At 38.9% G+C, this 25588-nt stretch overlaps 1 protein-coding gene across 1 annotated transcript; it reads right to left on the minus strand.

Moving 5' to 3' along the window:
- Positions 1-1791: 1791 nt before the first annotated feature.
- On the minus strand, positions 1792-24213 carry LOC145988418 (uncharacterized). The gene is made up of 6 exons (XM_083123305.1): positions 24114-24213; positions 22637-22730; positions 16306-16423; positions 7922-8007; positions 5588-5747; positions 1792-1883 (listed from the first exon to the last, which is right to left on the minus strand). The coding sequence occupies exons 2-6, from the start codon at positions 22715-22717 to the stop codon at positions 1804-1806; spliced, it is 525 nt and encodes a 174-aa protein (XP_082979431.1). The 5' UTR covers positions 22718-22730; positions 24114-24213; the 3' UTR covers positions 1792-1803.
- Positions 24214-25588: the final 1375 nt, after the last annotated feature.

Below are 25588 nucleotides of genomic sequence, written 5' to 3' on the forward strand. Positions count from 1 at the left end.
CGCGTTCGTACGTCCAATGCTCTCGATTATTTGGAACGCTGTGAAGCCTGACAATCTCGACGGAGAACAAATCACCCAATTCTGAATCGTCCAATCTGCTTAGCACCGGTTGCAGGTGTTCCCCGATAGTACGAACAACCTCGTCGTAGCTGGGTTTGATCCTCACGTCGACGTACAGTTGCTTGTATTGCTCTTTCAAATCATGAAGCTTAGTGCCGATACTTTGCAAGGCCGATTCCTGCTTTGCTTCGACGGCGCCGATCTGGAGCTTGACGTTCGCGATGATCTGCTGCAAGCTTTCCACAAGCTTCAACTTGGAAGTTTGGGTGGTGAGGTCGTGGACTTGAGCCCTGATCTCAGCAAACAGCACATGAAGGTCGGCGACGTTCTGATTGGTAGACAAAGCAGTAACCGTATCCCGAAGTTGCACAATTTCAGCTTGGATCATTTTCGTCGGATTTGAGTATTCGGTTCACGGCCCTCTTCACGGCTTTCAGTTCCTGCGACGTGGGCATGGTGGCCACCGTACTTTGAAGGGACTCCAGAGCCTTCTTCACAGTATCCAATTTGGTGGCATTCACCACGGTGCGCATGGCATCTTGAAGTTGTGCAACGTCATCCTGGGTGGGCGTCGATTGCTGCAACGTTTCCAACTTGTTCTGTATGTCGTCTATCAGGTGGTGGAAATGCGAAAGTTCGGATTCGGTGTTCAGATTTTCCAGCTTGGAGATCTGCTGTTGAACGGTGGTCAGAGTTTCGGCGATGCCGGGCAATTTTGATTCCAAAGCTTCCTGGACGTTTGAAAGATCGCTCTTCATGGTTGCCAAGGTATCCTCGATGTGGGCTACGGTGCCTTGAATTTTCCCCAAAACCTCGTAAGTCTCGAGCTGGAGTTTGATGTTCGCTACGCTGCGAGCGATGGCGTTCAGTTTGCTGGATGACGGTAGGTTGTCTATGAAGCTTTCCAACGTTCGAAGTTTGACTTGGACCTCGGCAATGGCGGCGTGCAGGGCATCCGTTCGAAGTTCCATCTTGATGTTTGCCAGCTTTGGAATTTCCAAGGGAATTGAAATCTCATACAGTCACACAGTCAACGGCAAATATTAATAGTAGGCAAATTAGTCATCGTCATATTTACTGTTCTGTTTTCTGTCACGTGGTGTTGAAAGATTGGAACAAAAAGCACGAACAACCACTCCTTGAAAACACATAGAATGAAGAAGGAAAATAACGGAGGCCAATATACTTAGTATTTACTAAAACTATTGTAGTAAAGAATCAATTGCTTGTTAACTTGCGTACAAATATTTGGTCATTGGTACCTCTTTCCTTTCTTTTTAGAATCAAACATGAGTTTTTTTTATGGACCTTTAACGCAAACCAAGATGGCATATTTATTAGTTGTCATATTTCCTTTTGTAAGCAAAAGTGGAAAGGCTAATCGTAAAAGTTAAGGTGAACATGAAATGTGGATACATTTCCATTTCATTATAAATAAAATCTTTCAGTTTTTCATATCTTCAGCGAAGGAAGAAAACAGTTTTTCTGTTTGTACTTTTCATTCTTATTCTCAGAATTCAAACATAACGCTAACAGATATAATTAGACCATGTTTCTAGAGACTTACCCTCGATTCTGTCATTTCAAATATTTTTCTAAGAATTTAGCTCCGCTGTGTACTATGATTTAATAAATGTGAACCGTTGACTAAATAAGAGAAAGGTTTCTTCAAAAATATTTATTGAGTAAGTGACCTGACTCTACATTATAGTCGTATCAGATCAAAACCTTCCTGAATCGAAATTATCCTCTCCCTAACGTTTCCTCAGCTTGTAGACCGGCTATTGTTTCTCCGACAATGTAGAACGGAAGGAATAGTATCCCTGGGAAGAAAAATATTGATTGATATATAAAAATAACGACTAATGCAATACATACATGAGATCGAGAACAAATGACATATTTCTTGGATTCGGGTTGATGTTAGTTTACTAATTTGTATCATTGCACAAACATTTCAAGCGCATAGTAGTTTGTTTTTTTTAAATGATGAATTCTTCTCAAAATGAGCCCACAGGAAATGAGTAATCGAAGGGAAATTGAGGACTAAAAGTGGTAAAAGTTGTAAGTGCCAAAAGCGAAAGTGTTTGGAAATCGCATCGTTCCGCACATTAGCCCATACGAACGAGCACACTAGTGACCTTTTTACACGCCCTTTGAACTAGTTACAGGGCTACCAGCTACATTTCACGTTTACCACATTATAAAGCATGGCACATTTCACAGTTTAACGTGGAAAACAGTGCTTTGAATTATTGTGGCACTTGAAGCATTTACCAATTTTAGTCTTCAATTATACTTCTCTTGAACAGAATAAAACTTGAAAACTTCAAAAGAAAGGGCCGATTTTTTGTAAGAACCGACTGGCAGCAGTGATCGAATCGCGCCTGAACAGTAATAACAGTTGGTTCATTGGCGATCCAGTAACCATAGCTTCGCTAGTCAGCTGTTCGTTATCGTGTGTGTTAGAGTGTGTTAAAATGACTGGGCGCATACACAATCGCGCGTGTTGCGAAGTCCGTTCTGTGATTCATTTCTTCACGCCAAAGGTCAAAATGCTGCTGAAATTAACCGGGAATTGTGTGAAGTGTGTGGTGACAGTGTTATGAGTGAAGGGAAGGTACGGAAATGGTGTTGTGCATTCAAAGAAAGCCGTACAAATATCCACGATGAAGAGAGGAGTGGAACACCGAGCATTCAGATAGACACGACTTGGTGCAGCGTGTGAATGAAAAAGTGCAAGAAAATCGTTGCTTCAGTATTAGCACTCTCAGCATCGAATTCCCAGAGGTTTTACCATCAACATTGTTCCGCATTGATAGACGATCACAAAACGAACCGACAGACACTGGCAGGTGCGTTTTTGGATCGCTACGACCGAGAGGGTGATGCATTTTTTATCCACGTTGTTACAGGTGACGAAACATGGATTTCTCACTTCAATGTCGAGTCCAAACAACAGTTTAGCAGTGGCGTCATTCAAATTCACCAAAGGCGAAAGAACTCCCAGGCGGCGACCTTCTATGCAGAAGGTATAAAAAAGCTTGTTCCACGGTACGGAGAGTGCTTGGAAGATAATGGTGCCTATGTTGGAAAATGAAGTGGATATGTACAGTCACCGGCAATCAAGATGGGACACTTAGATCTTGAAATACGCGCTTCCCTGCAAGGTGCTATGTGTGTTGCCTAACTCAACGGTGGTGGTATAAGTTGCTATTGAAAGTTTGCTATTAAAATCCACATATGACTGTGGAGTTAGGCACTTGCAGGGAAGTGAGTGTTTCAGGATCTAGGTGTCCCATCTTTATTGCCGGTGACTGTACATGTTTGTAACCACTAGTACAATGTTGCTACACTTACTTTCTTGTTTGCTATAAAATATCGCCCCCCTTTTTTTTAATGCGCCTCGAATATCAATGTAGTACTTGTCTTCCAGCATACTTTAGTTTTTGAGCCAAGAATGGACTAAATTCACGGGCTGTGAATTTTTTTTCTACATTTTGTGTGGTCTTAGTTCACAAATACTTTATATATATATATATATATTATGCGGAGAGTACGTTTGTATATATTTTGCATCATTATGTATGAATTTTATTTCGTTTAATAAATTATGTATTGTTAATTTAGTACAAAAAATGTTGCAGTTAAACAATAGACAATGGAACTCACCTCCTGTTCTAATAGTATATAATTATTTTACATCCATTTCCTATTAAATAGTCTTTACTTGTGTGTGTTTGGATTGTATATCCATATGATTTAAAGTTGAAAGTGCATTTTTATACAAAATACAAAACTTAACCTGCGGAACAACCAAAAATCGACACTAAAACTATGATGCGAGTGTTCATAAACAAATGTTGAATTTGAGTTTTTCTCGTTATACACACGTAGCGTGAACGAGACTAAACCTACAGTTGAAAATGCCATCCGAACCACTATGTGCCTCCACCAAGTATCAAACCTGAGACTCCTTGACAGGGGTGCCCACAGGGGGGGTTTCATGACTCGCCTGTGTCATGGGAATTTGGGGGGGGGACAAAATTTTATACCAATTCTATATATATCTTCACACAAAAATGGGGGAATCGTATTGTGTGATTGACTTGTCATTGATTTCTAGTTTTGGTTATTATGTGTTTTTCTACCTACCTGTGGGTGATCGCGGCGATAGGGTTGAAATTAAACACCAACTCTTATGCGTTTATAATAGGTTTGGATAGAAGGGGGAGGGCGTGGTATTCGCATTAATACAAGGTTAGTCGAGCAGACAAACTGCAGAAAAAGGTTGACTAACAATGGTAGTGAGCCTAAAGTATCTAAAGCAAACATATATTGCTTAAATATGTCTGTATGTGACGGAACCACGGGGGGGGGGGCAAGGGGATTATTGCCCTCCCCCAACCTTCGACGGAAGTCAATTCTATGGGGGCAAGTGAGGGGGACAAACATTGACGGCCAAGGGAACCTGCAGGGGGGCACAGATGAACAATTACCCTTCGATTTCAAATTTTATGCACATAAAAATTCATTTTGTAAAAATTTCATGCTTACTTCGCTCTCATTATCTGCTTTTCTCCTTTTCGTCAAGTTCAGAGCTCTAACTAGGGGCGGCGGGAGTCGAGCATGGGTGCCGAATGATCTAATAATGGGTTGAAAAAGAGAGAATGCCATGGCGTCCTGTGAAATTATTTGCGCCCTATTAAATCAATATTGTTTTCAATTGCAATAATTGGATCTAAAAATTTTCTTGCTCGCTTCACTCGCATTGTACTTGTTTTCTGTAATGTAATGTATTTAAATAATATGTGTTGTATGTTTGTATTGAATAAACTTTGAATACGTACACAATTTAGTGTTACCTTGTAGCATATGAATTTTATATTTTATGTCGTTCCATTTTGCATTTGTGTGTAAAACATATGTTGTACATGAAAGTTACACATGTATCTTCGGAATGCATTTATCATTCATTTTCTGCCATTCAAAAATACAGTTTGTGTGCTTGATTCCCAATGTTAGCTAATGATAAATTGACAGTGTTGAAAAAATATTTCAAATAGTTTGTTTCAAACAAAAGCTTTAGCACAGACTTCTACTCCCTTTTTGCATAATTTATGAGGATAATAATGTCTTTGGTGGTAGTAGTAATAAAGCCATTATTATTATTATTATTATTGGTATGTTTATCCTGGAACTTACCCCCCTGACAAGAATTCGTGGTTGCACCTCTGGCATTATATTTTTCCGCAAATTGTGTTTGACAAAAATAATGTGAGTAATTAATTCGGCATAAACGTGTGGCGGGGGGGGGATGTTCTATATTTTTGGTTGGAATGTGTCATGGACCTTGGGGGGATGGGCACCCCTGCTCCTGACTACTACATGGCGACCACGTTACAACTACGCCGTCGAGGAACCCCCTAAACAAGTGTTAACAGGTATGTTTTTGAAGGTAACTCGCATAAGAATATATAAACAAATATGCAAATGCAATCTTTAAAAAAAAGAAGAGTGTACTTACCGATGAGAGCTGTTGAAAACAGAAGCATAATCAATGAAGCGATGATTGGAGTTTGCGTACACTGAAGGATTACGCCCGTTGTCCCGACAACGACACCGAAGGCTACGATGCATTCGAAAAAGTATACGTAATACCACGGTTCCAGATAGACAGCTACTCCCTGAAAAATGTGTAATATCAATTAAATGGGTGAGAGAAAGCAGGTTAAGATTCCAGATTTTGGTCATTTTGAGCTGATATAGTCATTGTGTTACTTAAGCAACTGACACAGTAAACATTCTCCCTCTCAGCACGAGTAGTAGTCAGTAAGAATATCATTGAGGTAAAAAAGGTAAAGTGCTCCCCTGTGCATAGCACAACGCCATGAAGGCATATAGGGGGTGTGGGGGTAACGCCCCACACTTCTTGATCCGGTCGTGAGTGGGGGTGATGTGATCAGCATCACGCCCCTGACCGCCTTTACCCCCCAGGGTTTCCCCCAGGTACCCATGTTATTCGACGCTGGGTGGGCGCCGGGGCCACTTTCACCGTTAGAAAAGTTCCCGGATTTGAACCGGCCGGGGATCGAACCCGGGACCTTTAGCATAGTGGTCAGACGTTACCGACTGAGCCACCGCGGCCATCGGAATATCATTGAGGAGAAGAAGGAAAACATTTCTGGAATGTTTGACTTTAAGCACTCAGCACGGGAAAAAAGCAGCCAACATTTTAAGTAAGAAATGTTGAAAATCAACAAATAATCAACTTTAAGCAATGGTGGCCTACGCTGTTTAAGAAGAGCACTAAAAGCCTACAAAGCAGTGAAGTGTCCCCAATTAGCAAGCACAGGCATCTCAAATAAAAAGAAGAAGAAGGATATGTGACAGCACACGAGATTTTAGACTGCACCAGGAGAAGTATTCATGCTCTACAAAGACGGTGAGATTGTGCTTGCTATTACTAATGTTTATGGTGGGAAAGCTCCAATAAACAGTAATCATTTAAAAAAATTAAAAAAAATGAGGACGTGGTTTAAATTGTTCATTAAGTACCAGACGACTGTAAAGAGTTGCATGACGTCATTTTATCATAGCCTACATCCATGCAGTCTTCACATGATGAACATTCTCATAGTGACTAGCAGTGCTGTAGAGAGAATACTTTTCATTCATTTACGTTCATGTTGCAGGTTAACCACTGTTTCAAGTAAATGTTGTGTTACTTAAAATTCATTATCGAGAATTGTTAATGTAAACATTTTATTTGGTCAGAACACTAATCTTGCATTCATAGTAATGTTAAATCAAATAGTAACTGGGCTGTAATATTTAAAAACTGCATTTATTGCTTGCTACGTTCAAGTGAGAACCAAAAGGATAACATTCCACCATGTTTTAATATCCGTGTCTATTTACGTATGAGCAATTTACAGCAAGTATTGCTTTAGAATTATTGTCAGAGCTTTGTTTTATAATTTCACAATATAAAGTTTTTTAATTAATAAATTATGTTGAGCAGCAGAACTATTTCGTGGATTACCCCAAGATTACACTCTACGGAATCTTTTCCTTCTTTCTCTCACGCATTCAATTATAATACAGTATCGTGTAGAAATGAAATTCTGATGAGAAGCTTTCTCCCTTCGTATTATTTTATGCCTTACATTGGACAGATCTTTGAAGGTGTGTGATTAGTAAATTTGTTGTGCGAGTCGGGAAAGGATAAGTTTCATATACTACCCATACAGTTCAAATCTTCAATGGACATCCATAGGATATCCAGATCATCCCATATACTATGGATATCCAGCTCTGGACATCCAAGGGACGTCCGTAGGATATCCCGTCCTGGACATACAGAGAAAGTCCTGTCTTGGATATTCCTGGGATATGCAGTATGACGTCCACGTGTTATTTAAAAAATGACATAAATGTTTTGATATCCGCATAAAGATTCATTCATAGCATCTAGTCTCAAGTTAATTATTAATGCTCTAGAAGGAATTCTAAGCAGATATAACTTTTTTTTACAATCTGTATTATGATAGCGGTTTTTCAGAAGGAAAGCACATTCCTAAAAGTAATATAATCCTCTGAATCTTATGAATGATTCGGCTATGTTTAGTTGTTGCCACTTGACACGTAACTTTCTTTCTGTGTTCAGTTAATGAAAGTGCGTGTGCTTGCTTTTCTGACTCATCTCAGGTACGGGAACAGTATTATTATCTCCTCAGATATTCATGTGGATGTCTAGGTGTTATAAGACAGTAAAATATATGTAAAACAACATTCGCTTTTGTACATAGGCAGAACAACGTAGCATTCACCATCATTAATTCAAAAATAGTTTACTTACCTTGTAAGCACCGTATGCCAATCCTATATTAAGTAAAAAGTCAAGAATTGGAATTCTCAGGACCAAGCTCCTTGCCACTTGAAAAACTGGAAGAAGGAAAAATATATAGGGAGATTTGCACAGTACCGGACAGGCCACAGTACCGGACAGTAACTGTTTCTCTCTATCTCTACTGGTTATCATACACGTACAGCAATGAAAATGTATGGTGCAACAGATGCAGTTGGAGTAATCGAAGTCACAGATTACATCACAACAGGCCACTGTCTTCCTGCTTCTGCACGTTGTAAGAAGAAAGTGAACAAAGTAAGATAATTTAACAGCAGAACAATCATTCCTGAAGGGTGAATTTCATGAATCGTAATACGTATTTATATGATTAAGTAAGATCGAAAACCATTAACAACTTTTGTTATCATGTTAACTGTGCAGCGTGTGTGAGAGCGAATTTAGTAACACGTGTGCGTGGCGCAGTACCGGACAGTAGGTCTGCTCTCAGTAGCGGGCAAAGTAAAGACCATTCATCTTGCAATTGTGTAATTAGGTGTTTTTTCTTTCTTTCAGTTGGAATATCACATAATAAATTAAAAACAATAAACGGAAATGGACTGAAGAACACATGAAAAATGCATTTGAGAAAGTGAGGAAAATGTATTGTCAAACAAGTGAAAGTTTGGCGTCAAGCCCTTATAAGACAACATTTGAAATTAAAGCAGCCGGGACCAAATCCAAGGAAGCAAATTCTGAAACGAGGAAAACCCACAGAGATGCAAAGAGTGAAGAAAATGGAAGAAACCAAGTAAGTGGCAACATAGTAACCACACGGCAAAGTTTTCCCACTAGACAAGAAAAAAGGCAGCAACAGGACAACAGGTCTCAAGTGGAGTTCAATGGACACTACAGTTACATAGTGATGAAGACGTAGCTAGTACAAATCAAACTACATGCATCATTTTCCCAGAGACTTTTGATGAAGACTGGGTTCAGTGTCTTAAGTGTGACGGATCGGCCAACGTTGACTGTGCTGATACTGAAGATATTTCCTTTTATACTTGGGATCATTAAAAGGAGTGATTTTATCAGAAAACACAATTTGCTTACCAGTGGCGTAGCATGGGCATTTCGGGTAGGAACGCCAAGGAAGGGTCGGCCCTTTTTTGCTTAATAATTTACTTATGGTATTAGTCGCCACTGGTATTGTTTATTTGCCCGAAGTCAGCTGGGTTTTCAATAAAACATCATCCATGCATGTTTTAACTAGAAAATGAAATGCCTCACTATGCAACAAATGTTTTGAAGTCTGGTGTTTTATACGTTTCGGCATGACGCAAATCATTATAAAACCTACCTGAATCACAAGCGCCTCTGCACAACCGTAGACGTCATTGTTGTGGATGATCCAACTACTCATTGATTTGGTTTATTTTACTTCGCTATTCTACCACTTTCGGTTAATCGCGAATATGAATATGAGTGATGATATTGATGAAGGGACACTCACAAAGAACGCTCGTGCTCACGCCGGGATTCCCCGGGTTCGATACCCGGTGGAGGCACAAGTGGTTCGGATCCCACTTTAAACTGTAGGTCCAGTCCCGATTAGCCTTCCTGTGCATAAAGTGGACTTAAAACACCAACTCACGCCGGAATTCGAATCAGGGGCCTCTGTCATCTTGGCGCGCTGTGCAAAACACTGACACGGAAGTGGGTGGATGATCCAACTATCGTACACTCTACTAACGTAACAGTGCCGATTAGTAATCCAGACCACTGTTTATTACGTCTTGAGAATGCTGATAAACATTTTAAAATAATATTGTCCAGAGACCATTCGATGTTAAGAGTTTTCAAATGAATGCTAAACATTTCCATTGACACAATATTAAGCAATTAGATAATAACAAAAAAAAATAATAGTTTTGCAGCCACAGGCTGAACTTTTACCACGAGGACTTCACCAACTTATTTGACAAAAACTGTGTTGATCTTTTAGTTTTTAATGCACATCGCTGTTCGTGCGATAAATTATACAATGCAGTGGCCATTAAGAAGTGGTATATTTGAGTTTGGTAAAGTTACGTCAGTCAATATTGCGTTTTGTAGCTTCACATAGCACGAGTGACATGAGCGCGAAGAACCAGGTAGGAATTCCACCGCTGTCGTCTGCTTCAGAAGACAGGAAGGGTCACATGAACCAATCACGTAGCCCTCTGCTCCGTACGCTGACGTACGAGAGAGCATTTGCGCACGTACTGTAGAGTTCCAAGCTTTTCCTCCAGAAAGGCAGCAAGGAATATAGAGTGCTTTTCGCTGAACCTGTCCGGCCAGTAAAGGCATTGAAAAAAATGGTAGAACGAGTGTTGTTAGTGGAGTGTTGCAAGCAGATCGCGAAAAATAACTATTATAATGCCATGAAGATCAAACATATATGAAATTAGTCAAGTTTTTTTTTATATTTACAGCATTTACGCATTTTTGACATTTTAAATCGGGGAACGCCGGGCGTACTATAACGAAACGCCACTGTTGCTTACTTCTTATGTTTCTTAGTCTTGATACTTGCAAATTTAAAAACAAACTCTACATTTATTTATGCGTATATAGTATGGTCCGTTATCTACATTTATAATGGAAGAATAGTGTGTTTTACAATAATAAAAATAATGTAGTAACCAGCCCTGTTACGGAAACGCCACTGCTTTAGAAACATATTTGTCTCTCAGACTCAAACTCTCGGACCAAATTCCAACTTCATATTTTTCTTGGTCCGGAACACAATTCACCAATTTCATGCCACCACTTCCAGTCCATAATTTAAAAGCTACCCAGTTAAAAGCCAAAAGACATGTTGCTTTCTTTTCATCTTCTAAACCTGTCGTGTGTTGGGGCGAAACCACCCGCCGTGTTCCAAACCCTCTTTCTACAAGGTCATTAGGCGACCGCGAGCAGCTGCAGTGAACCTGCCGGCCGGCAACAGGGTTGCCCTGTCAAGAAAAGTGAAAAAAAAGTCTGATATTTCACAAATAAAATGAATTAATTAATTATGGGGACGTTGATACAGAAAATGAAAATATCGATCAGTGGTTCTCTAGAAACATCCTTTCTCAGCGTTCAGTTAAAATTTGAAAATTATCTGTCTACTGGTTCTCGAGATAATCGTGACTAAAGTTACGCCCATAAGCTTACATGGAAAATTGCTCAAACCTTCGCTGGGGTAGGAGATCGCCTTAAAAATCAATTTTCTGGCGTTATTAGTGATTCTATTGGACATATTAAAGGTTTCGAATACCGTATTCAATTAACAGACAATATTCCAGTGAGAATGATGCCATATAATTTGGGTCCAAAGAAAGAAAAGGAAATGGAAGAAATTATTGATAATTTGGTAAAAATTTACTATCCTTCGGACACCTCTAATTTTTTCGTTTTGTCAATTTTTGACATTCGTACTTACGTATCTGCTTCGCGGAACATTCCTGAAGGTGTATCAACGTTGTATTGATTAAAGTAATTGAAATTTTTCACATTACCAGTACCTCTTTCTGATAGGCCTTTTCGCTTGCCTGAGACGAACTAATCTAACCACGCGCCAATGGTTCGCAATTATTTCCAATTTCTAGATCCTGATACTAACACGACACCAAATTTTAACTATGTTTCCTAACCTAACAGAACTAACCTATCCACGCGCCAATGGTTCGTGGGGCTGGCTATTCTCCGTCGGAGAATTAATTTTCAATGAACAACATGAATTTCAGCTATGAAACATTCCCACATCACACAAAACACCTTCCCGATGTTCGACAATGCTACAGGAACTTATTATGGTAAGTAGTTTCTTCTGTAAAAATAAATAAATGTGTCCGAAGGATAGTAAACAAGTACCCAAATAACTTAGAAGACACCTTAAGTTTTTTGAGCAAGGGAAAAATTTATTCCGTTGTTGATATTAAATCTAGTTATCACCATATCTTACTTGCAGAAGAATCTCGAGACGTAACTAGTTTTGTAACAAAAACAGGCCATTTTAGGTATAAATTCCTGCCATTTGGTTTACGTGTAGGAAGTGCATGTCTAGCAAAAGCTATGGACATGGTTTTAGGAGATTTAAGAGGCACATTTCTTTCTTATTATTGTGATGATATTTTAATTGTATCAGATGATGAAGAATCTCATATAAATCATCTGAAGATATTGTTTGAAAGATTCAGAAATTATGGAATAACAATATCACCTCAAAAAATGCAATTGGGCCAGACAAAAATAAAATTCTTAGGGTTTGATGTGAGTAATGGAAATCTATGTATGGATCCTTCGCGGATCGATGCAATTAGAAATTTGCCAGCTCCCAAATCCTTGAGAGGATTAAATAAATTGTTAGGGTTTGTAAATTATTTTTCAAGATTTATTCCTGACTTTCAGAAAATAATTTCACCATTAAATGATGTAAAATCTGTGAAACAAAAATTTTATTGGGGTTCTTTACAACAAAATGCACTCGATACAATTAAGTTAGCATTTGAAGAAAATGTAATATTGAAGTTGCCAGATATGGAAAAACCATTTATAGTTCAGGCAGATGGGTCTTTATCAGGCTATGGTTCAATTTTATTGCAGGAAGATGAGAATAGGAATTTAAGACCTGTCTTCTTCTATTCTAAACGAATGAAAGAAGCTGATAAAAAATGAAACCATATATCAGGTAGAATTGGAGTCTTTAATGTTAGCTTTAGATAGTTTTGATCCTTATTTGAGATGCCAACCATTTCTATTGCAAATAGATAATATGAGTGTTGCATGGATGATAAAAAGAGCATTCAAATACCCAAAATATGCTAGATATTTAGAAAAGCTATCCATGTATAAGTTTCAAATAGAGCATATACCGACCACAAGTAATAAGTTAGCAGATACCTTATCTAGAATGTTTGATGGTAAGGAGTTTAATACTGAAGAACTAGATGCAATTGAATTAGATGGTATTAACTTGAGCATGTGGGCTCATCCCTTATTGTCAGTATCCATATCTGATGAACAACTAAAAGATAAAAAGCTAAAAGAAATCATTGATAAATTGAAAGCGAATGAAATAGTACAGCATTACAAATTAGTAAAGAATGTCTTGTTCTATAGAACTAAATCAAATACTATGCCATATAGAATTGTTGTTCCTGAACATTTGCGTAGATCTGTAATTACTTACTTTCATAGTAATGTCATACAAGGTGCTCACATGGGTTGGTTGAAGACACTAAAGAAAATACAAAAACATCTAACTTGGGTAAGGATGGCTAAAGATGTTAAAGATATGGTACAAGCCTGTGATGTTTGTCAACAAAGTAGAAGTAGAAATGTTGCAGTGGTAAATACATTGTCATCTGAAATTATTTCTGCTCCATGCCAAAAATATCATATTGATTGTGTCGGTCCACTGGTGCCATCAAAAAGATTTAAATTTATATTAGTTGTAGTCTGTGCATTTTCAAAATTTGTTATCTATGAACCATTAAAGATGTTGTCATCAAAGGTCATTGTACAGAAACTTTATAATATATTCTTAACATATGGATTTCCGAGTGAGATCACTTCTGATAATGCCTCATATTTTGTTTCGCAATTCTTTGAATCATTCTTGTTTAATTTGGGCATTAAACATACAACGATAAGTCCTTACAATAGTCAGGCAAATATGGCTGAAAAATATATCTCACTTAAAGTATAGCTTGAGAGCATTGTTTGCTAAAGATCAAACCAAATGGGTAAATGCATTAAAAGAAATACAATATTCACATAATTCATGTATCAGTTATGCTACAAAATTTACACCTGCCCAGCTTTTTCTTGGTAGAGATTTAAGCGATATGTTATGCATTAGATGGCAATTAAAAGATGAAAATGAAGTTATTTCTGATGATGAACAAAAAGAGAGGTTGTACCAGGCATTTCAAAACTTAAAGAAAGCTTGGAAAAAGAGGGAGGAACTTTATAAGAGGAAATTTAGTCCTGTAAATTTTGCTGTAGGTGACAAAATAATGGTGCAAAACCAAGTTATATCAAAAAAAGTTGAGAATATAACACGTAAATTATCTTATAAATATACAGGGCCATATGAAATTGTGAAATTTTTAACTAATGTGTCCGTCTTAGTAAAACATTGCTCAGATCAAAATAAGTTTAAGAGAGTGCATGTCTCGAAGATAAAGAAGTTTTACGAAATGCCTGTTACTCTTCCATCCAGTAATAATATCAATAGCAATTCATTACCAGAGTAAGAGACCTAGAAAAATCAATTTCATTTTTTGTTTGTTTGTTTTCATGTCTGTTACAATGGGTACCCTGTGTTGTTTTTGTTACGTATATCAAAAAAAAATATTCTAATGTTGAAATGGGAATTTTAAATGTTATGTACGTACGTATGAAGGTATTGTTTCTTGGTATTTTTGTATATTACAGGTTTCGTTTGGAATGAAAAAGATCGATCAAATGTCAACTATTAAATAATAAATGAACCGGAGGACCGAAAGTACCAGGACACAAATGATTTGTGGATTTGAATGTATGGTGTTTGTAAGTACCATATGTTTCTTTGCGGGCGATGAAATGCTTCTTATGTACTATATTTAAAGGGGGAGAGGGAATTATGTAACGCTATTCCTCGCTCGCAAAGGAACATAAGTCAGATTGTGTGCAATTCGATATTCATTTGTTTCCCTTGTTCGAAGAAGTAATACGTCACCAATCATGTGACTATGGAAAGGGAGGGCTCTCGCGTGGCTTGCGGAGTTCTCTCTCTCTCTCTCTTTCTCACTCTCTCACTCTGGCAGCGGTTGGGGTTACCTGTCGTAGCTCTACCTTGGACTGGTAGAATCGGTTAGCTGAAGTTATCATCTGTGTACTGGTAGTATAATTATAATAGATTTAAGTTTAATTTAAGAATTATATTATTTCACTTAGTTAATTAGTTTCATTTGTGTACTATTTAGTTATTCGATGTTTAATACTACCATTACGCAGATGGTCATTTCAGATTTGGCCGATACTTACTAGTCTTCTTTATTTTGTATCCAATTAGATAGACAATTTTCCCATCTAAAATTGCTGACTAATATATTATATACGGAACAATAATATCGAATATTGAACACAATCTAAGTCCGGTACATCTATTTGGCCTTGTATGAAATGGGTTGGTTGTATTTGTAATTTAAATTAATGTAAATCGGACATGTGTATATTATACTAAATTTGTTATTGGAAGATTTCTATTGTTGACGTTACTGCTGTTACATATGACCAATTTCTAGTAGTTATTTCAGCAATAAATTGTTAAATTTACCTTTTAATTTTTGTACTTCCCACAAAGGCCTCTGAGTCGGGTGAATAGTTCAATAAGCAAGGTAGTCAAATTGTCAGCCATTAGTATATATAATTGTAGAGGACTAATGACATAATCCCAAATCTAAATTATATGTGAAAATACTAGAGTGGTGACATACTAATAACTTTATGTTTGCTGTCCGGTATTGGGAGCCTGTTTTTTCAATCTGACAATTTTCACTTCATTTACAGCCACTTATTTTTGTCATTTCCTCTGCGTCTTAGCATTTTTGTTCATGACAGCTAATAAATAACTTGTTTATCAATTGTTTGGCCATTTTTCTATTTCAATAAAAAAATATAGTGTCTGAAAAAACTTTACACACCTTAGGAGTCCGGTACTGTGCTACCTTCCCCTATATCTGTTTCACACAATTTATTTATACGTACGAGAGTTTATTAAAGGGGTGGGCTGGTTTTATTCTGTTAAAATATGCGCGCGCTAGCGTGTCAATCACAGAGAGGCGTGACCTTAATTGACGTCTCGAGATCAGCGCCACTGTTCCCGAACTATTCAGTTCGTGAGAGGCAGCCAATCGTTTAGGATGTGTTTCTAGAACCCAGCATGGATTTGTATCAACAGCAGCGCTTGGCAATCAGGTTTTGTTTGACTAATTTGGAATTGTTTATGTTCATGTGGTACGTAACCAGCCTGTAGTCATATGGGGGAAAAATAGCTTCGTGGACACCATTTTCAAACAGACTGTAAGCTGAACATCACTGTTTCGGGTGTGCTAAAAGTAGATTGAACGTTGGAATGAGTGTATCACTTCAGAAGACTATTTGAAAAGTTTGTAATTGAAAGCTAATAGAGCTAACAGCTTTAAAACAATACTTTTAGTATCGTTATTTTTGATAGACACTCATACGTTGCGATTTGTTAATCTAATACTCATCTTTCTGTAGATTTAACAACTCTTCTGACTTTCAGCGTGCACATTGACTTTTCAAAGGACCGCTAGAACCCGTAAGTTTATAGTTTTGTTTTGTGAACACTTTCCACTTACCACGGTTGATAGCAAATTCGCACTCTGAAGATAGCTCAGGGATGTAAAAAAATCCCTCACGAGGAAATTGACTTGGTTCACCAAAGAAATAGTTGATATCATTCACTGTGCTTATTATCTGAAATAGGAGAAGGCACAGGATTGAATTAGTTCGTTTTGGCTGACACCGCGACAGAGGAAAAGGTGAATTCTTCTAATGGCTACTCTGTCTTATATATCTCTGGAGCAAGCCAACGAAACCAAGTTTCGGCGCAAGTAGTGACGCGAGACGGCTCCACCAATGAACACATGAAAGGGAATGGGATTGCCTGGAGGGCGGAAAGTGACTGCAGTTACCAGCCTTCGCAGCAGCGTGTACTGTTTCTATCTGCCCACTCGATTCCCCCACCCCTTTTCTGCCGCTATGCTCGGCCTTGCTCCAGAGATTGCCGGGATAAAGTATACAAGCTGTACCGTTTTCTTTTCTTGTAAGCCATCTTCATGCTTTCCACAGTGAAACACAGTTTTTCACGCAGAAACCCTTCGAACTAAAACCAGATTTTGTCTATCTGTCACCTTTCCCGCGCTAGCGATCATTCGACAGTTTCCTGCCAATTGGATACCAGGAAAATATCCTCTACTGGACAACGAATGGGAAGGAAACAAGCAGCGCTTACACCACTCTGTTGCCAGGCGTTGTAGTTTAATCCTCACCTTGCAGTGGCGGCGATTGGGTTCCAAAACCGGTGGGGCAAGGTGCCAAAACTGGGGGAGGGGGGCAAAGACAGTATATTTCCCTTCGTAGATAAGGTTTAGCATAGTGCGGGGGCAAAAGTGACGAAAAGTGAAGGGGGAAGTTGCCCTCCCTAATCGTTGCCACTGTCACCTTATAATATGTTATTGCAGAAGTTCATTTTACACAGGAGCCGTGCGGTTACCTCGGCACATGGGGTAACAATTAATGTTGGTTGGGTAGACGATTGCGTGTGTGGTGTGTGTACACACACAAATCGACATAATTAACCCTCAAGATTAGTGGTTTAAAGCATTGTGGACTCTCTTCTACACACAAATACATGGTTTGCTTCGATTTTTACTTAACTAAAAATAAAAACACATTGGCGAAACAGCCCTTGAAAGGCTGTCTACCAAGCTACTTTGATTGGGAGACCAAGAATAGATTAGCACGAAGGGACTCTTTTAGGCAGAACACCCTGTGTGTCAAGATCTACTTCACCAGCACCATGTTTTCTTCTCCGGACAGCAAAATTTCATGCTAACGAGGCCTTGACGGCAATACTGGAAGCTATCCTGTGTTTGGTTCTTATAGCTATATACAGCCTCAATTTTTAATGGAAGAAGAAGTAATGTTAGTTTTGAATGTGTTTCCTGATAGGTTCATACGTTTCATTACAGTGAAGACATGATTTTATTTCTTTCCCAGAAATATTAGCTTTCATTCTTCAAAGTCTTGAACCGTATTGGTTGAAAGGAGCAAATAATATAACCGCAATGGATGCACCCAAAATAATTTTAGAAACCAAACTAAATCCTTATCTTAGCTCCTTATTGAGTAATTGTTACAACAGTTCAGCGAATATTAGAAGCAGGAGTTTTAAGAGTTTAATTATGCATGAAAATCTTAAAAATATGGATAAATTTTACTTGGTTACAAAACTGGGAAAAGTGTAAAATTTTGTCAAAGAGTTGAAAGGTATCAGTTCTTCCATAAATTCGAAATTTGGGATCACAGTGAGGAAATGATAGATTATTGAGTTTTAAAGGCTTAGATCTGTGTGAAAGTACAGGCATTGAGAAGGAATTGAAACTCCTTTCAAGAGTTCACATCCGGAAAAAACATGAATGCATTTTCCTGTGTACTATGCTCTTAGTTACTATGTTATTTTTCAAAGCTTGCAATTCATACTTAAAAGTTGTATTTAAATAATACGCATTCTGCAGTTGGGCGATGGTAGACGGTATGGTCCTGCATGTCACGGTTCGAATCGCGGTGTGAGAATATTTCAGACAATTCATAAAGCGGCTCTGGTGTGAAACTCGCCTCACCACTGGCCGGAACATGGTGCAGATCACGTATAGGCTCCCGGAATGGCCGAGGATGGACATTACTCTCCCGGTATCCTGGACAAAGATTGGTATGTCCATTATGACAAGGTTTAGCATCATTATATGTACCAGGTGGTTATAATTAAAGTGACGTTGTTCAGAGTGGAACAGCACGGGCTGTAATGAGAGTAGCAGTCTGAAACTTCGTAGATATGCTAATGAAGCAATGCGCTCGCGAATTGTGAAAAAAAAGTTCCAATTCTCGCCACCAGGGTAAAAAAAATGGCGCTGTAAGCAGTCAAAACTTGGTATAGTTACAGGAAAAACACTATAAATCGCAGAAAACAATACTCTTTGTAATAAAATATCGCTACAATTTCACTATTCGAATTACATAAACATTACTAAAGGAAAAAGCAACAAGCGTCACCAACAACAACCAGGGAGCTCACACAATGGTTAGGTAATGTCACCGACTTTGACGTCAGAGTTACGGAAAATTCCACGTTTTGACTGCTTACAGCGCCATTTTTTATCCTGGTGGCGAGGAATTGGAACTTTTTTTTTTTTTTTGCATAATTCGCGAGCGCATTGCTTCATTAGCATATCTACAAAGTTTCAGAGTGCTACACTAATTACAGCCCGTGCTGTACCACTCTGAACACCGTCACTTTAATTATAACCACCTTGTATTTATTACTATCTTTTCATTTTCTTCTCATATGCATTTGCCGAGCGAAGAAATTTGTTATCGCACACCAAAGAAGTATCCTTCACAATATACGAGGACATTGCCACTGAACTTGGTATTTCCTATGGTAGTGTTTACGACATTGTTCACAATTCGTTGAGATACCGCAAGGTGTCGTGTCGGTGGGTTCCTAAGTTTCTAATGATGTCCACAAGGGCAAGCAAATGGTCTGTCACTGAACCATTTGCAGCGTTACGTCGACAGTTTCCTGGACCTCATTGTCACTGGCGATGAAACGTGGATACTGCATTACACTCCCGAGTCAAAACAGGAGAGCATGAATGCTGTGGTGTGTCCTTCAGATGAACACGAGGTCGGTCCGATCGCTCATTGTCCTCCACATTTTCCCGTCCATTTTCAAACTCCTTGCACCACCACTGCACACTTCGCACTGATAAACATTTGTCCCCATACACTGGGTCCATTTCCCTGTAGATATCTGTGGCTGTTTGTCCTTTGCACCATAAAAAGCGAATAACGCTTCGCTGCTCATATGGCGTGGACTTCCTGAGCACTCCGGCCATCTTTGCCAACTGTTAACAGCGCCGTGCCATGGAAGAAATCGAAGGGCCGTTACAAGAAAAGCCTACTGCATCGCTCGTATATCTCGCTTTTGTAATTTATAACAAGCTAGAAAAATATTAGGCGCAAAGACTTTTCGATTTGCCCTCGTAATTTAGAAGACTCGTGAAAAATGAGTCATTGTCATTGGAGATAGAAATAGTATAATCATATTGTTGCGCCAAAAGCGTCTACACAGAAAATGAAAACAAAAGTATTGTTGTATGAAAGTCTTGTGATTTCCTTAGGCCTCCCCGGTGATAATGTCGTCGCCTTGTAATCAAGGGGCTCTGGGTTCGATACCCGGTAGAGGCCCATGGTGGTTCAGATCCCACTTTAAACTGTTGTTAAAGTCCTGATTATCCTATCAGTTTATAAGCGTATAGCGTTGTATGGCTCACGTGATGAAGTCAAGTAGACCTGTATTATCATGTGACTAAAGAAAGTGCTGCCATTGGCTAGACCTCTCAGCTGTATGAGCGAAGAGTTTAGCGTTGCAGAACGTTGAGACTACAGACTGGACAAACACCCCCGACACAGGCTGGTATATTGTATCTCCGTGTACTTGTGTTTCGACTTGCATGGCCTGGTAGTGATTTACCTCAAATTTTCTTTTCGTTTCTTAATAGTTCATATTTCAATTGTTTAAATTGTTCAAATGTATTTGTTTAGTGAGATTAGCTACATTACTCCGGTTCATGTTGGTCAGATGGGTTCCATGCTAGGTTGCAGGAGACTCGTTAAAGCCATATTTTCTACCGACCGATGCATGCCTTGACTGAATTACGTGGACTGACTTTTCAATACGTGTTATCCCTCCTCCTAAATGAATTGAAATTGCACTTTTTAAAAAAATGAAAGTGCTGGGTGAATTATTCTTGCATAGGGTGGTTCTAGTTGATTGTTATAAAATGAGGTTCTACTTTGTTGTTATATAAATTTGTGATGGGTTTTGGTAGAATATTGTGGTATTTGTAGTTAGGCTACTCAGGACAATTGAGGACTAAAAGTGGTAAACATTGTAAGTGCCAAAAGCGAAAGTGTTGGGAAATCGCATCGTTCCGCACATCAGCCCGTACGAACGTGCACACTAGTGACCTCCTTCCAAGCCCTTTGAACTACTTAGAGGGCTACCAGCCACATTTCACGTTTACCACATTATAAAGCATGGCACATTTCACAGTTTAACGTGGAAACGGTGTTTGAATTATTATGGCACTACAGCGTTTACCAATTTTAGTCTTCGATTGTTAATAGAACTGGGGAGTGAAATAAGCTTTAAATTGAGATATCCTTATTAATATTCACCCATGTATACATCCCTATTCTTATACAACATAAATTTTGCTTTTCATTAATAGTATAAATCAGTTATATTTTTCAATATTTTCTTCATTATTTTTGTCTTGCATTATTCTTGTTTTACTTTCATTGTGCATATATTGTGATGGCTGTAGATCTGTACATGTTTCTTGTGTGAGTGAGAGAGTGAGTGAGAGAGAGAGAGAGAGGGGGGGAGAGAGACAGAGAGAGAGAGAGAAAGCATACAGTACACAACATTAGCCTTATCTTCAATAATTTGCTCTTAGAACAAAAATAAAGCAACTTAATTGCGTACTCTCCTAACCGCTCTATGGAGGCACATAGTGGTTCGGATCCCACTTTAAACTGTAGGTCCAGTCCCGATTAGCCTTTCTGTGCATAAAGTGGACTTAAAACAACTAATAAATCAATCAATCAATGCTAACCGCTCTGTCACGGATGTCGAAGTGAAACAAAAAGATGATCCTAAATGCTGTTAGAATTGCCTTTTTGTTTTACATCCACTTTATGGACATGTAGGCTAATCTGGACTGGACCTATAGTTTAAAGTGGGATCCCAAACTACTATTTGCGTCAGTTGGGTATTGAACCTGGGGCTCCTTGATTACAAGGCAACGACATTACCATTACGCTATCGGGGAGGTAAATGCTGTTGGAGTATTAGATGTGACCAACAACGTTATGCTATTATTGTAGCTAGAGCTAGACGTACAATTATAGAGTTTCAATATCGTAGTTCAAGGTGCCGAAATAATTCAACTCACCGACAGACCCCTTCCCCCTGACCTGCCGGCCCCCGTGGCGGAGTGGTTAGAGCATCGCGCTACGTCGCCAGGCGTCCCGTGTTCGAATCCTGGAATGGGCATGGATATTTGTGACTGTCCATTCCTCAATTTCATCATATCATCACTCATCTCCATCTTCGTAAAATTAGCCAAAAATAGCACAAGAAGCGAAGCAAAATAAAGGAAACTAATCAAACCCCTCACCCTGACCAAAAGATCAGCATTACATTCGCTTACGGGCAAATGCTGTGACACAGCATACAGCTTGGTGCTTATTGTCTACATTCAATTCTCAGAAGTACTCTAATAGTACTGTATTCCGCAAATGAAGGATATTTTCAAATTTTCTTAATGTTTGTTTCACCAATACCTTTGAACTGTCATGATAATTCTATGTTTAGAAAACTTAATATTTATAAATTAAATGATGTGTATTATCAATGATTCTTACAATGAATAACGTGTTTGGATATAAGCTAACCAAAAATAGAGAGACAACCTTCTGGAGCTGGTGGCATCTCCCTACAAATAACCCATTCAATTTATGGAAGGACAAAATCAAAATTATTTTAAAATATTAAAAATTGTCAATTTTTTCATAGGTTTTTATGAGTTCACAATGCAAAATTTCACGTCTCGAGGGGGGCATGGCCCTCATAACCCCCCCCCCTTGGGTACGGGCTTGCTTGCAGAACATTTTAAACATGAAAGGTCTGAAGGCTGTAAAGAATTTTATTTAAAGTTTGCAAGCCTAGATATGGCAGAGATCGGAATTGAGTGTGTCCGCGAGTCAATGTACATTTATCAAGGGAAATATTTACATTTTTTTTACTACAATTGAGGCTACGGTTTCTGCATTACTTACCGATCCAATGGCACCAATCATTACAGTGATCACCCTCAAGAAAGGGAGATATTGCAAATCGTTTAGAGTTAGTTCTGCCATCTGAAGGGTTCCCCTGGAACGAAAACACATTCAGGGTGACGCATATTGTATCTATAGTCGACACGCTAGCTACGTTACTGGCTTTGGAGTCCACGGAGCCCGCCCACCAGCTGCAACAATCACATTCAACGCACAGTGTTGCCACACATCTACTCTCCACATCTACTCTACGCCACCTTGTCCCTCCCAGCACAAGCACTTTACCACGGTCTCCACATTGAAATTGCAAAGTACGGCAACAGCGTATCCGCAGTCATCTGACTGAGACTCCACGTGGAGTAGACGAGCCGAATGACAGCTGCGCCCATTAGCTTAAAGTCGAGTGTGATTGGACGAAAATAACTCGCCCGCTGTTTATCCTCACCCACGTTCGTGGCGGCGGCTTTCTTCAGTTTTTCGACGTTAACGAAGTAAACGCTTGGACTTTACCAACATCAGTTGGCAACCCTGTCAGAACGTAGGTTCGCATGCGCAGAAGTCTCCTACGCATCTCCTGAATGGAACTCGTTCGGATGAACCCCTCCACTGCTACGATCCGTGTCTGAACAGGAGAATGTTCCATGGCAAACTGCTGGCGATATTTGCAGCTGCCTAAGCATGGGAGACTTCTGCGCATGCATAACTGCGTTCCGACAAAGTTGCCAACTGATATTGGTAGATACAATATGTGCAACCCTGTATTTTGAAGCTTTATATATCGTGTGCAGTTGGATTCATAAGTATTACCAAGTAAATTGTCCGTTGCCATGTTCATTCATTTGTTTTACCCAATGAGAGCTTCAAGAATTGAAAAACAGCATCAAACAAGCTGCTGGCAACCTCTGCAACAGCTCCATAACGCTGTATGGCCAGCCACATTGTTATGGGGCTGTTAATGGTTGGCATAACGAACATAGCTTACGTGAGAGCTCCATGAGGTCGCAGATTTATGATAAAGCATAGCGATATGCTGAGATGCGGAGAAACACGGCAGCATAACTTCAGTTGTCTGCTTCTATAATCAATTCAAATGGTTTAATTCCCATTACAGGGAATCGCATGGAACACAAGCGCGGAAATCAGTGCCAGAAGTCTGCAGGTTTCTAGGGTGGAAAAATTTCCCGTTGGCCACGTCTCCAAATGCCCTCTCGTGTAATTCCGCATCTCTTCGTTTAGCCCCGACAAGCGTCATCCGCGGAACAGGGAGCAGTACCCTCGGAATTTTCCACTAGGAGGTTCGGCGTGGCGCATTTCTGGCGTCCCAGTGGGTGATAAGCTTAACTCTCAATATCGGAATTTTTACGATAAAAAAACGATGCAATTCCACTACTATGCGGTAAAGTATCCTTTGATTTCACCGAACAGTTGATTCTTTTACTAATAAGTTAAGATACGGATATTGATAGAAAATTGTTACCAAGTGTTGACAGCGCGAGAGTTTTTCTGAACTAGGCGAGCCAACCTCTCGATCCACGAACCTTAAACGAGACAATTCAATAGAATGGTGTCAATCAACATTGCTTCTATCGGGAAACAATGGGGTTGTAACCTGGCAACAATACCAAAGTAGCTTACAACAAAGCTGCTTTGAAAGTGAATTGTTGGAAATCATTGATATTGATTATTATCCGCTTGACAATCACTACAGATCTTCTCCATTATGTGTGGCTATGTTGTAATCATTAACAGGTAATTACGCATTCTAGTTTTTCAACGTGAAGATTTATGAAATTTCGTTTCGAACACCAACCAAGTTCATTTGTTTATAAGAGGTCGAATGATCAATAGAATATGGTTCAATGCCCATCTAAAGTACAGTCAACGGCAAAGATAATGGTAGGCAAATTGTCCACCGCTATTTTCATTACTTTTCTATTCTACATCCTGTGTTGTTTTAAGGAATGAAACTATGTTGGTTCGAAGCAGGCATTGTTCTCTGCTTATTGACGTCTTTCTTTCAATTCTTGTCAACACATTGTGTATTCCAGACAGAATGAAAATGCTGGTTGACAATTTGCATACTGTTTCTTTCAACGTTGAGTGTACTAAGCATTTCAGTTGGTACGACATAGACGCGAACTATCACGCATTTCGCACCCGCCGATGTAACAAGCAATGAGCGAACCTCCCCCCCTCTCCCCTTCACGTAACATTTCAGAAGAAAGAATATGTCAAATGCAGGAAAAGATGGAAAATAGATTTCTGTGATAATGTTAACATATCAGTGTAACGTTTCGAGTATTGCTTTCCGATAATGTTAAGTACTTGATTTAATCAATCGTTAGACAAAACACAAGAGATGACATTCAAAAACACAAAATGTAAACATATTATTACCAGGAGTTATTTCATGCAATTCTTAAGCTAGTTATAAAGAAATCAGGAACACTTGCGCAATATTTTTAAACCGGATTTTGTATGGATCTTGTCGTAGGTGTAACTTCGAGTTCATCTTATGGGGTGCCCAATTCATCGATGAAATATGAGTGAAAATGCATTGCATGGGTGCATGCACGCTTGCCTGTGTGAAGTAGTAGTAATAAGTATACAGATATAATATGACTGTTAAATAAATGATCACACTGCGAGCGAAGCGAGGAAGAATATTTTTAGAACTATTTCTTTGCAAACTGATCATGCATATTATTAATGAAACATAGCAAGAGTATCACACGATGTTTACTCTTTACAATCTTGCTTTGCTCATTCGGCATCCTCTTTACCTCAGCACTACCTTCCTGTTCTTTCTTCAGTTAGAAAATATGCACATAATTTTAATAGTTCTATGTTGCGAGTGAGTTCCAAATTTTGCTGGTGTTTTCAAATATCTGTTTAAACAATGAATCACAAACTTATATAAAGTAATGAAACTCTCTTGATATTTAGAGCATA

This window comes from Lepisma saccharinum, chromosome 5, assembly GCF_977018435.1.
Source record: "Lepisma saccharinum chromosome 5, izLepSacc3.1, whole genome shotgun sequence".
Classification (NCBI taxonomy): Eukaryota; Metazoa; Arthropoda; class Insecta; order Zygentoma; family Lepismatidae; genus Lepisma; species Lepisma saccharinum.

Excerpts from the sequence above, each read along its gene's own strand:
- LOC145988418 (XM_083123305.1), bottom strand. The coding sequence starts at position 22,717 with ATGGCAGAACTAACTCTAAACGATTTGCAATATCTCCCTTTCTTGAGG. Across the intron at positions 8,008-16,305 it reads CGAATTTGCTATCAACCGTG|TTTTTCAAGTGGCAAGGAGC; the intron begins GTAAGTGGAAAG and ends TCCTTCTTCCAG. Across the intron at positions 1,884-5,587 it reads GTTTTCAACAGCTCTCATCG|GGATACTATTCCTTCCGTTC; the intron begins GTAAGTACACTC and ends TTTTCTTCCCAG.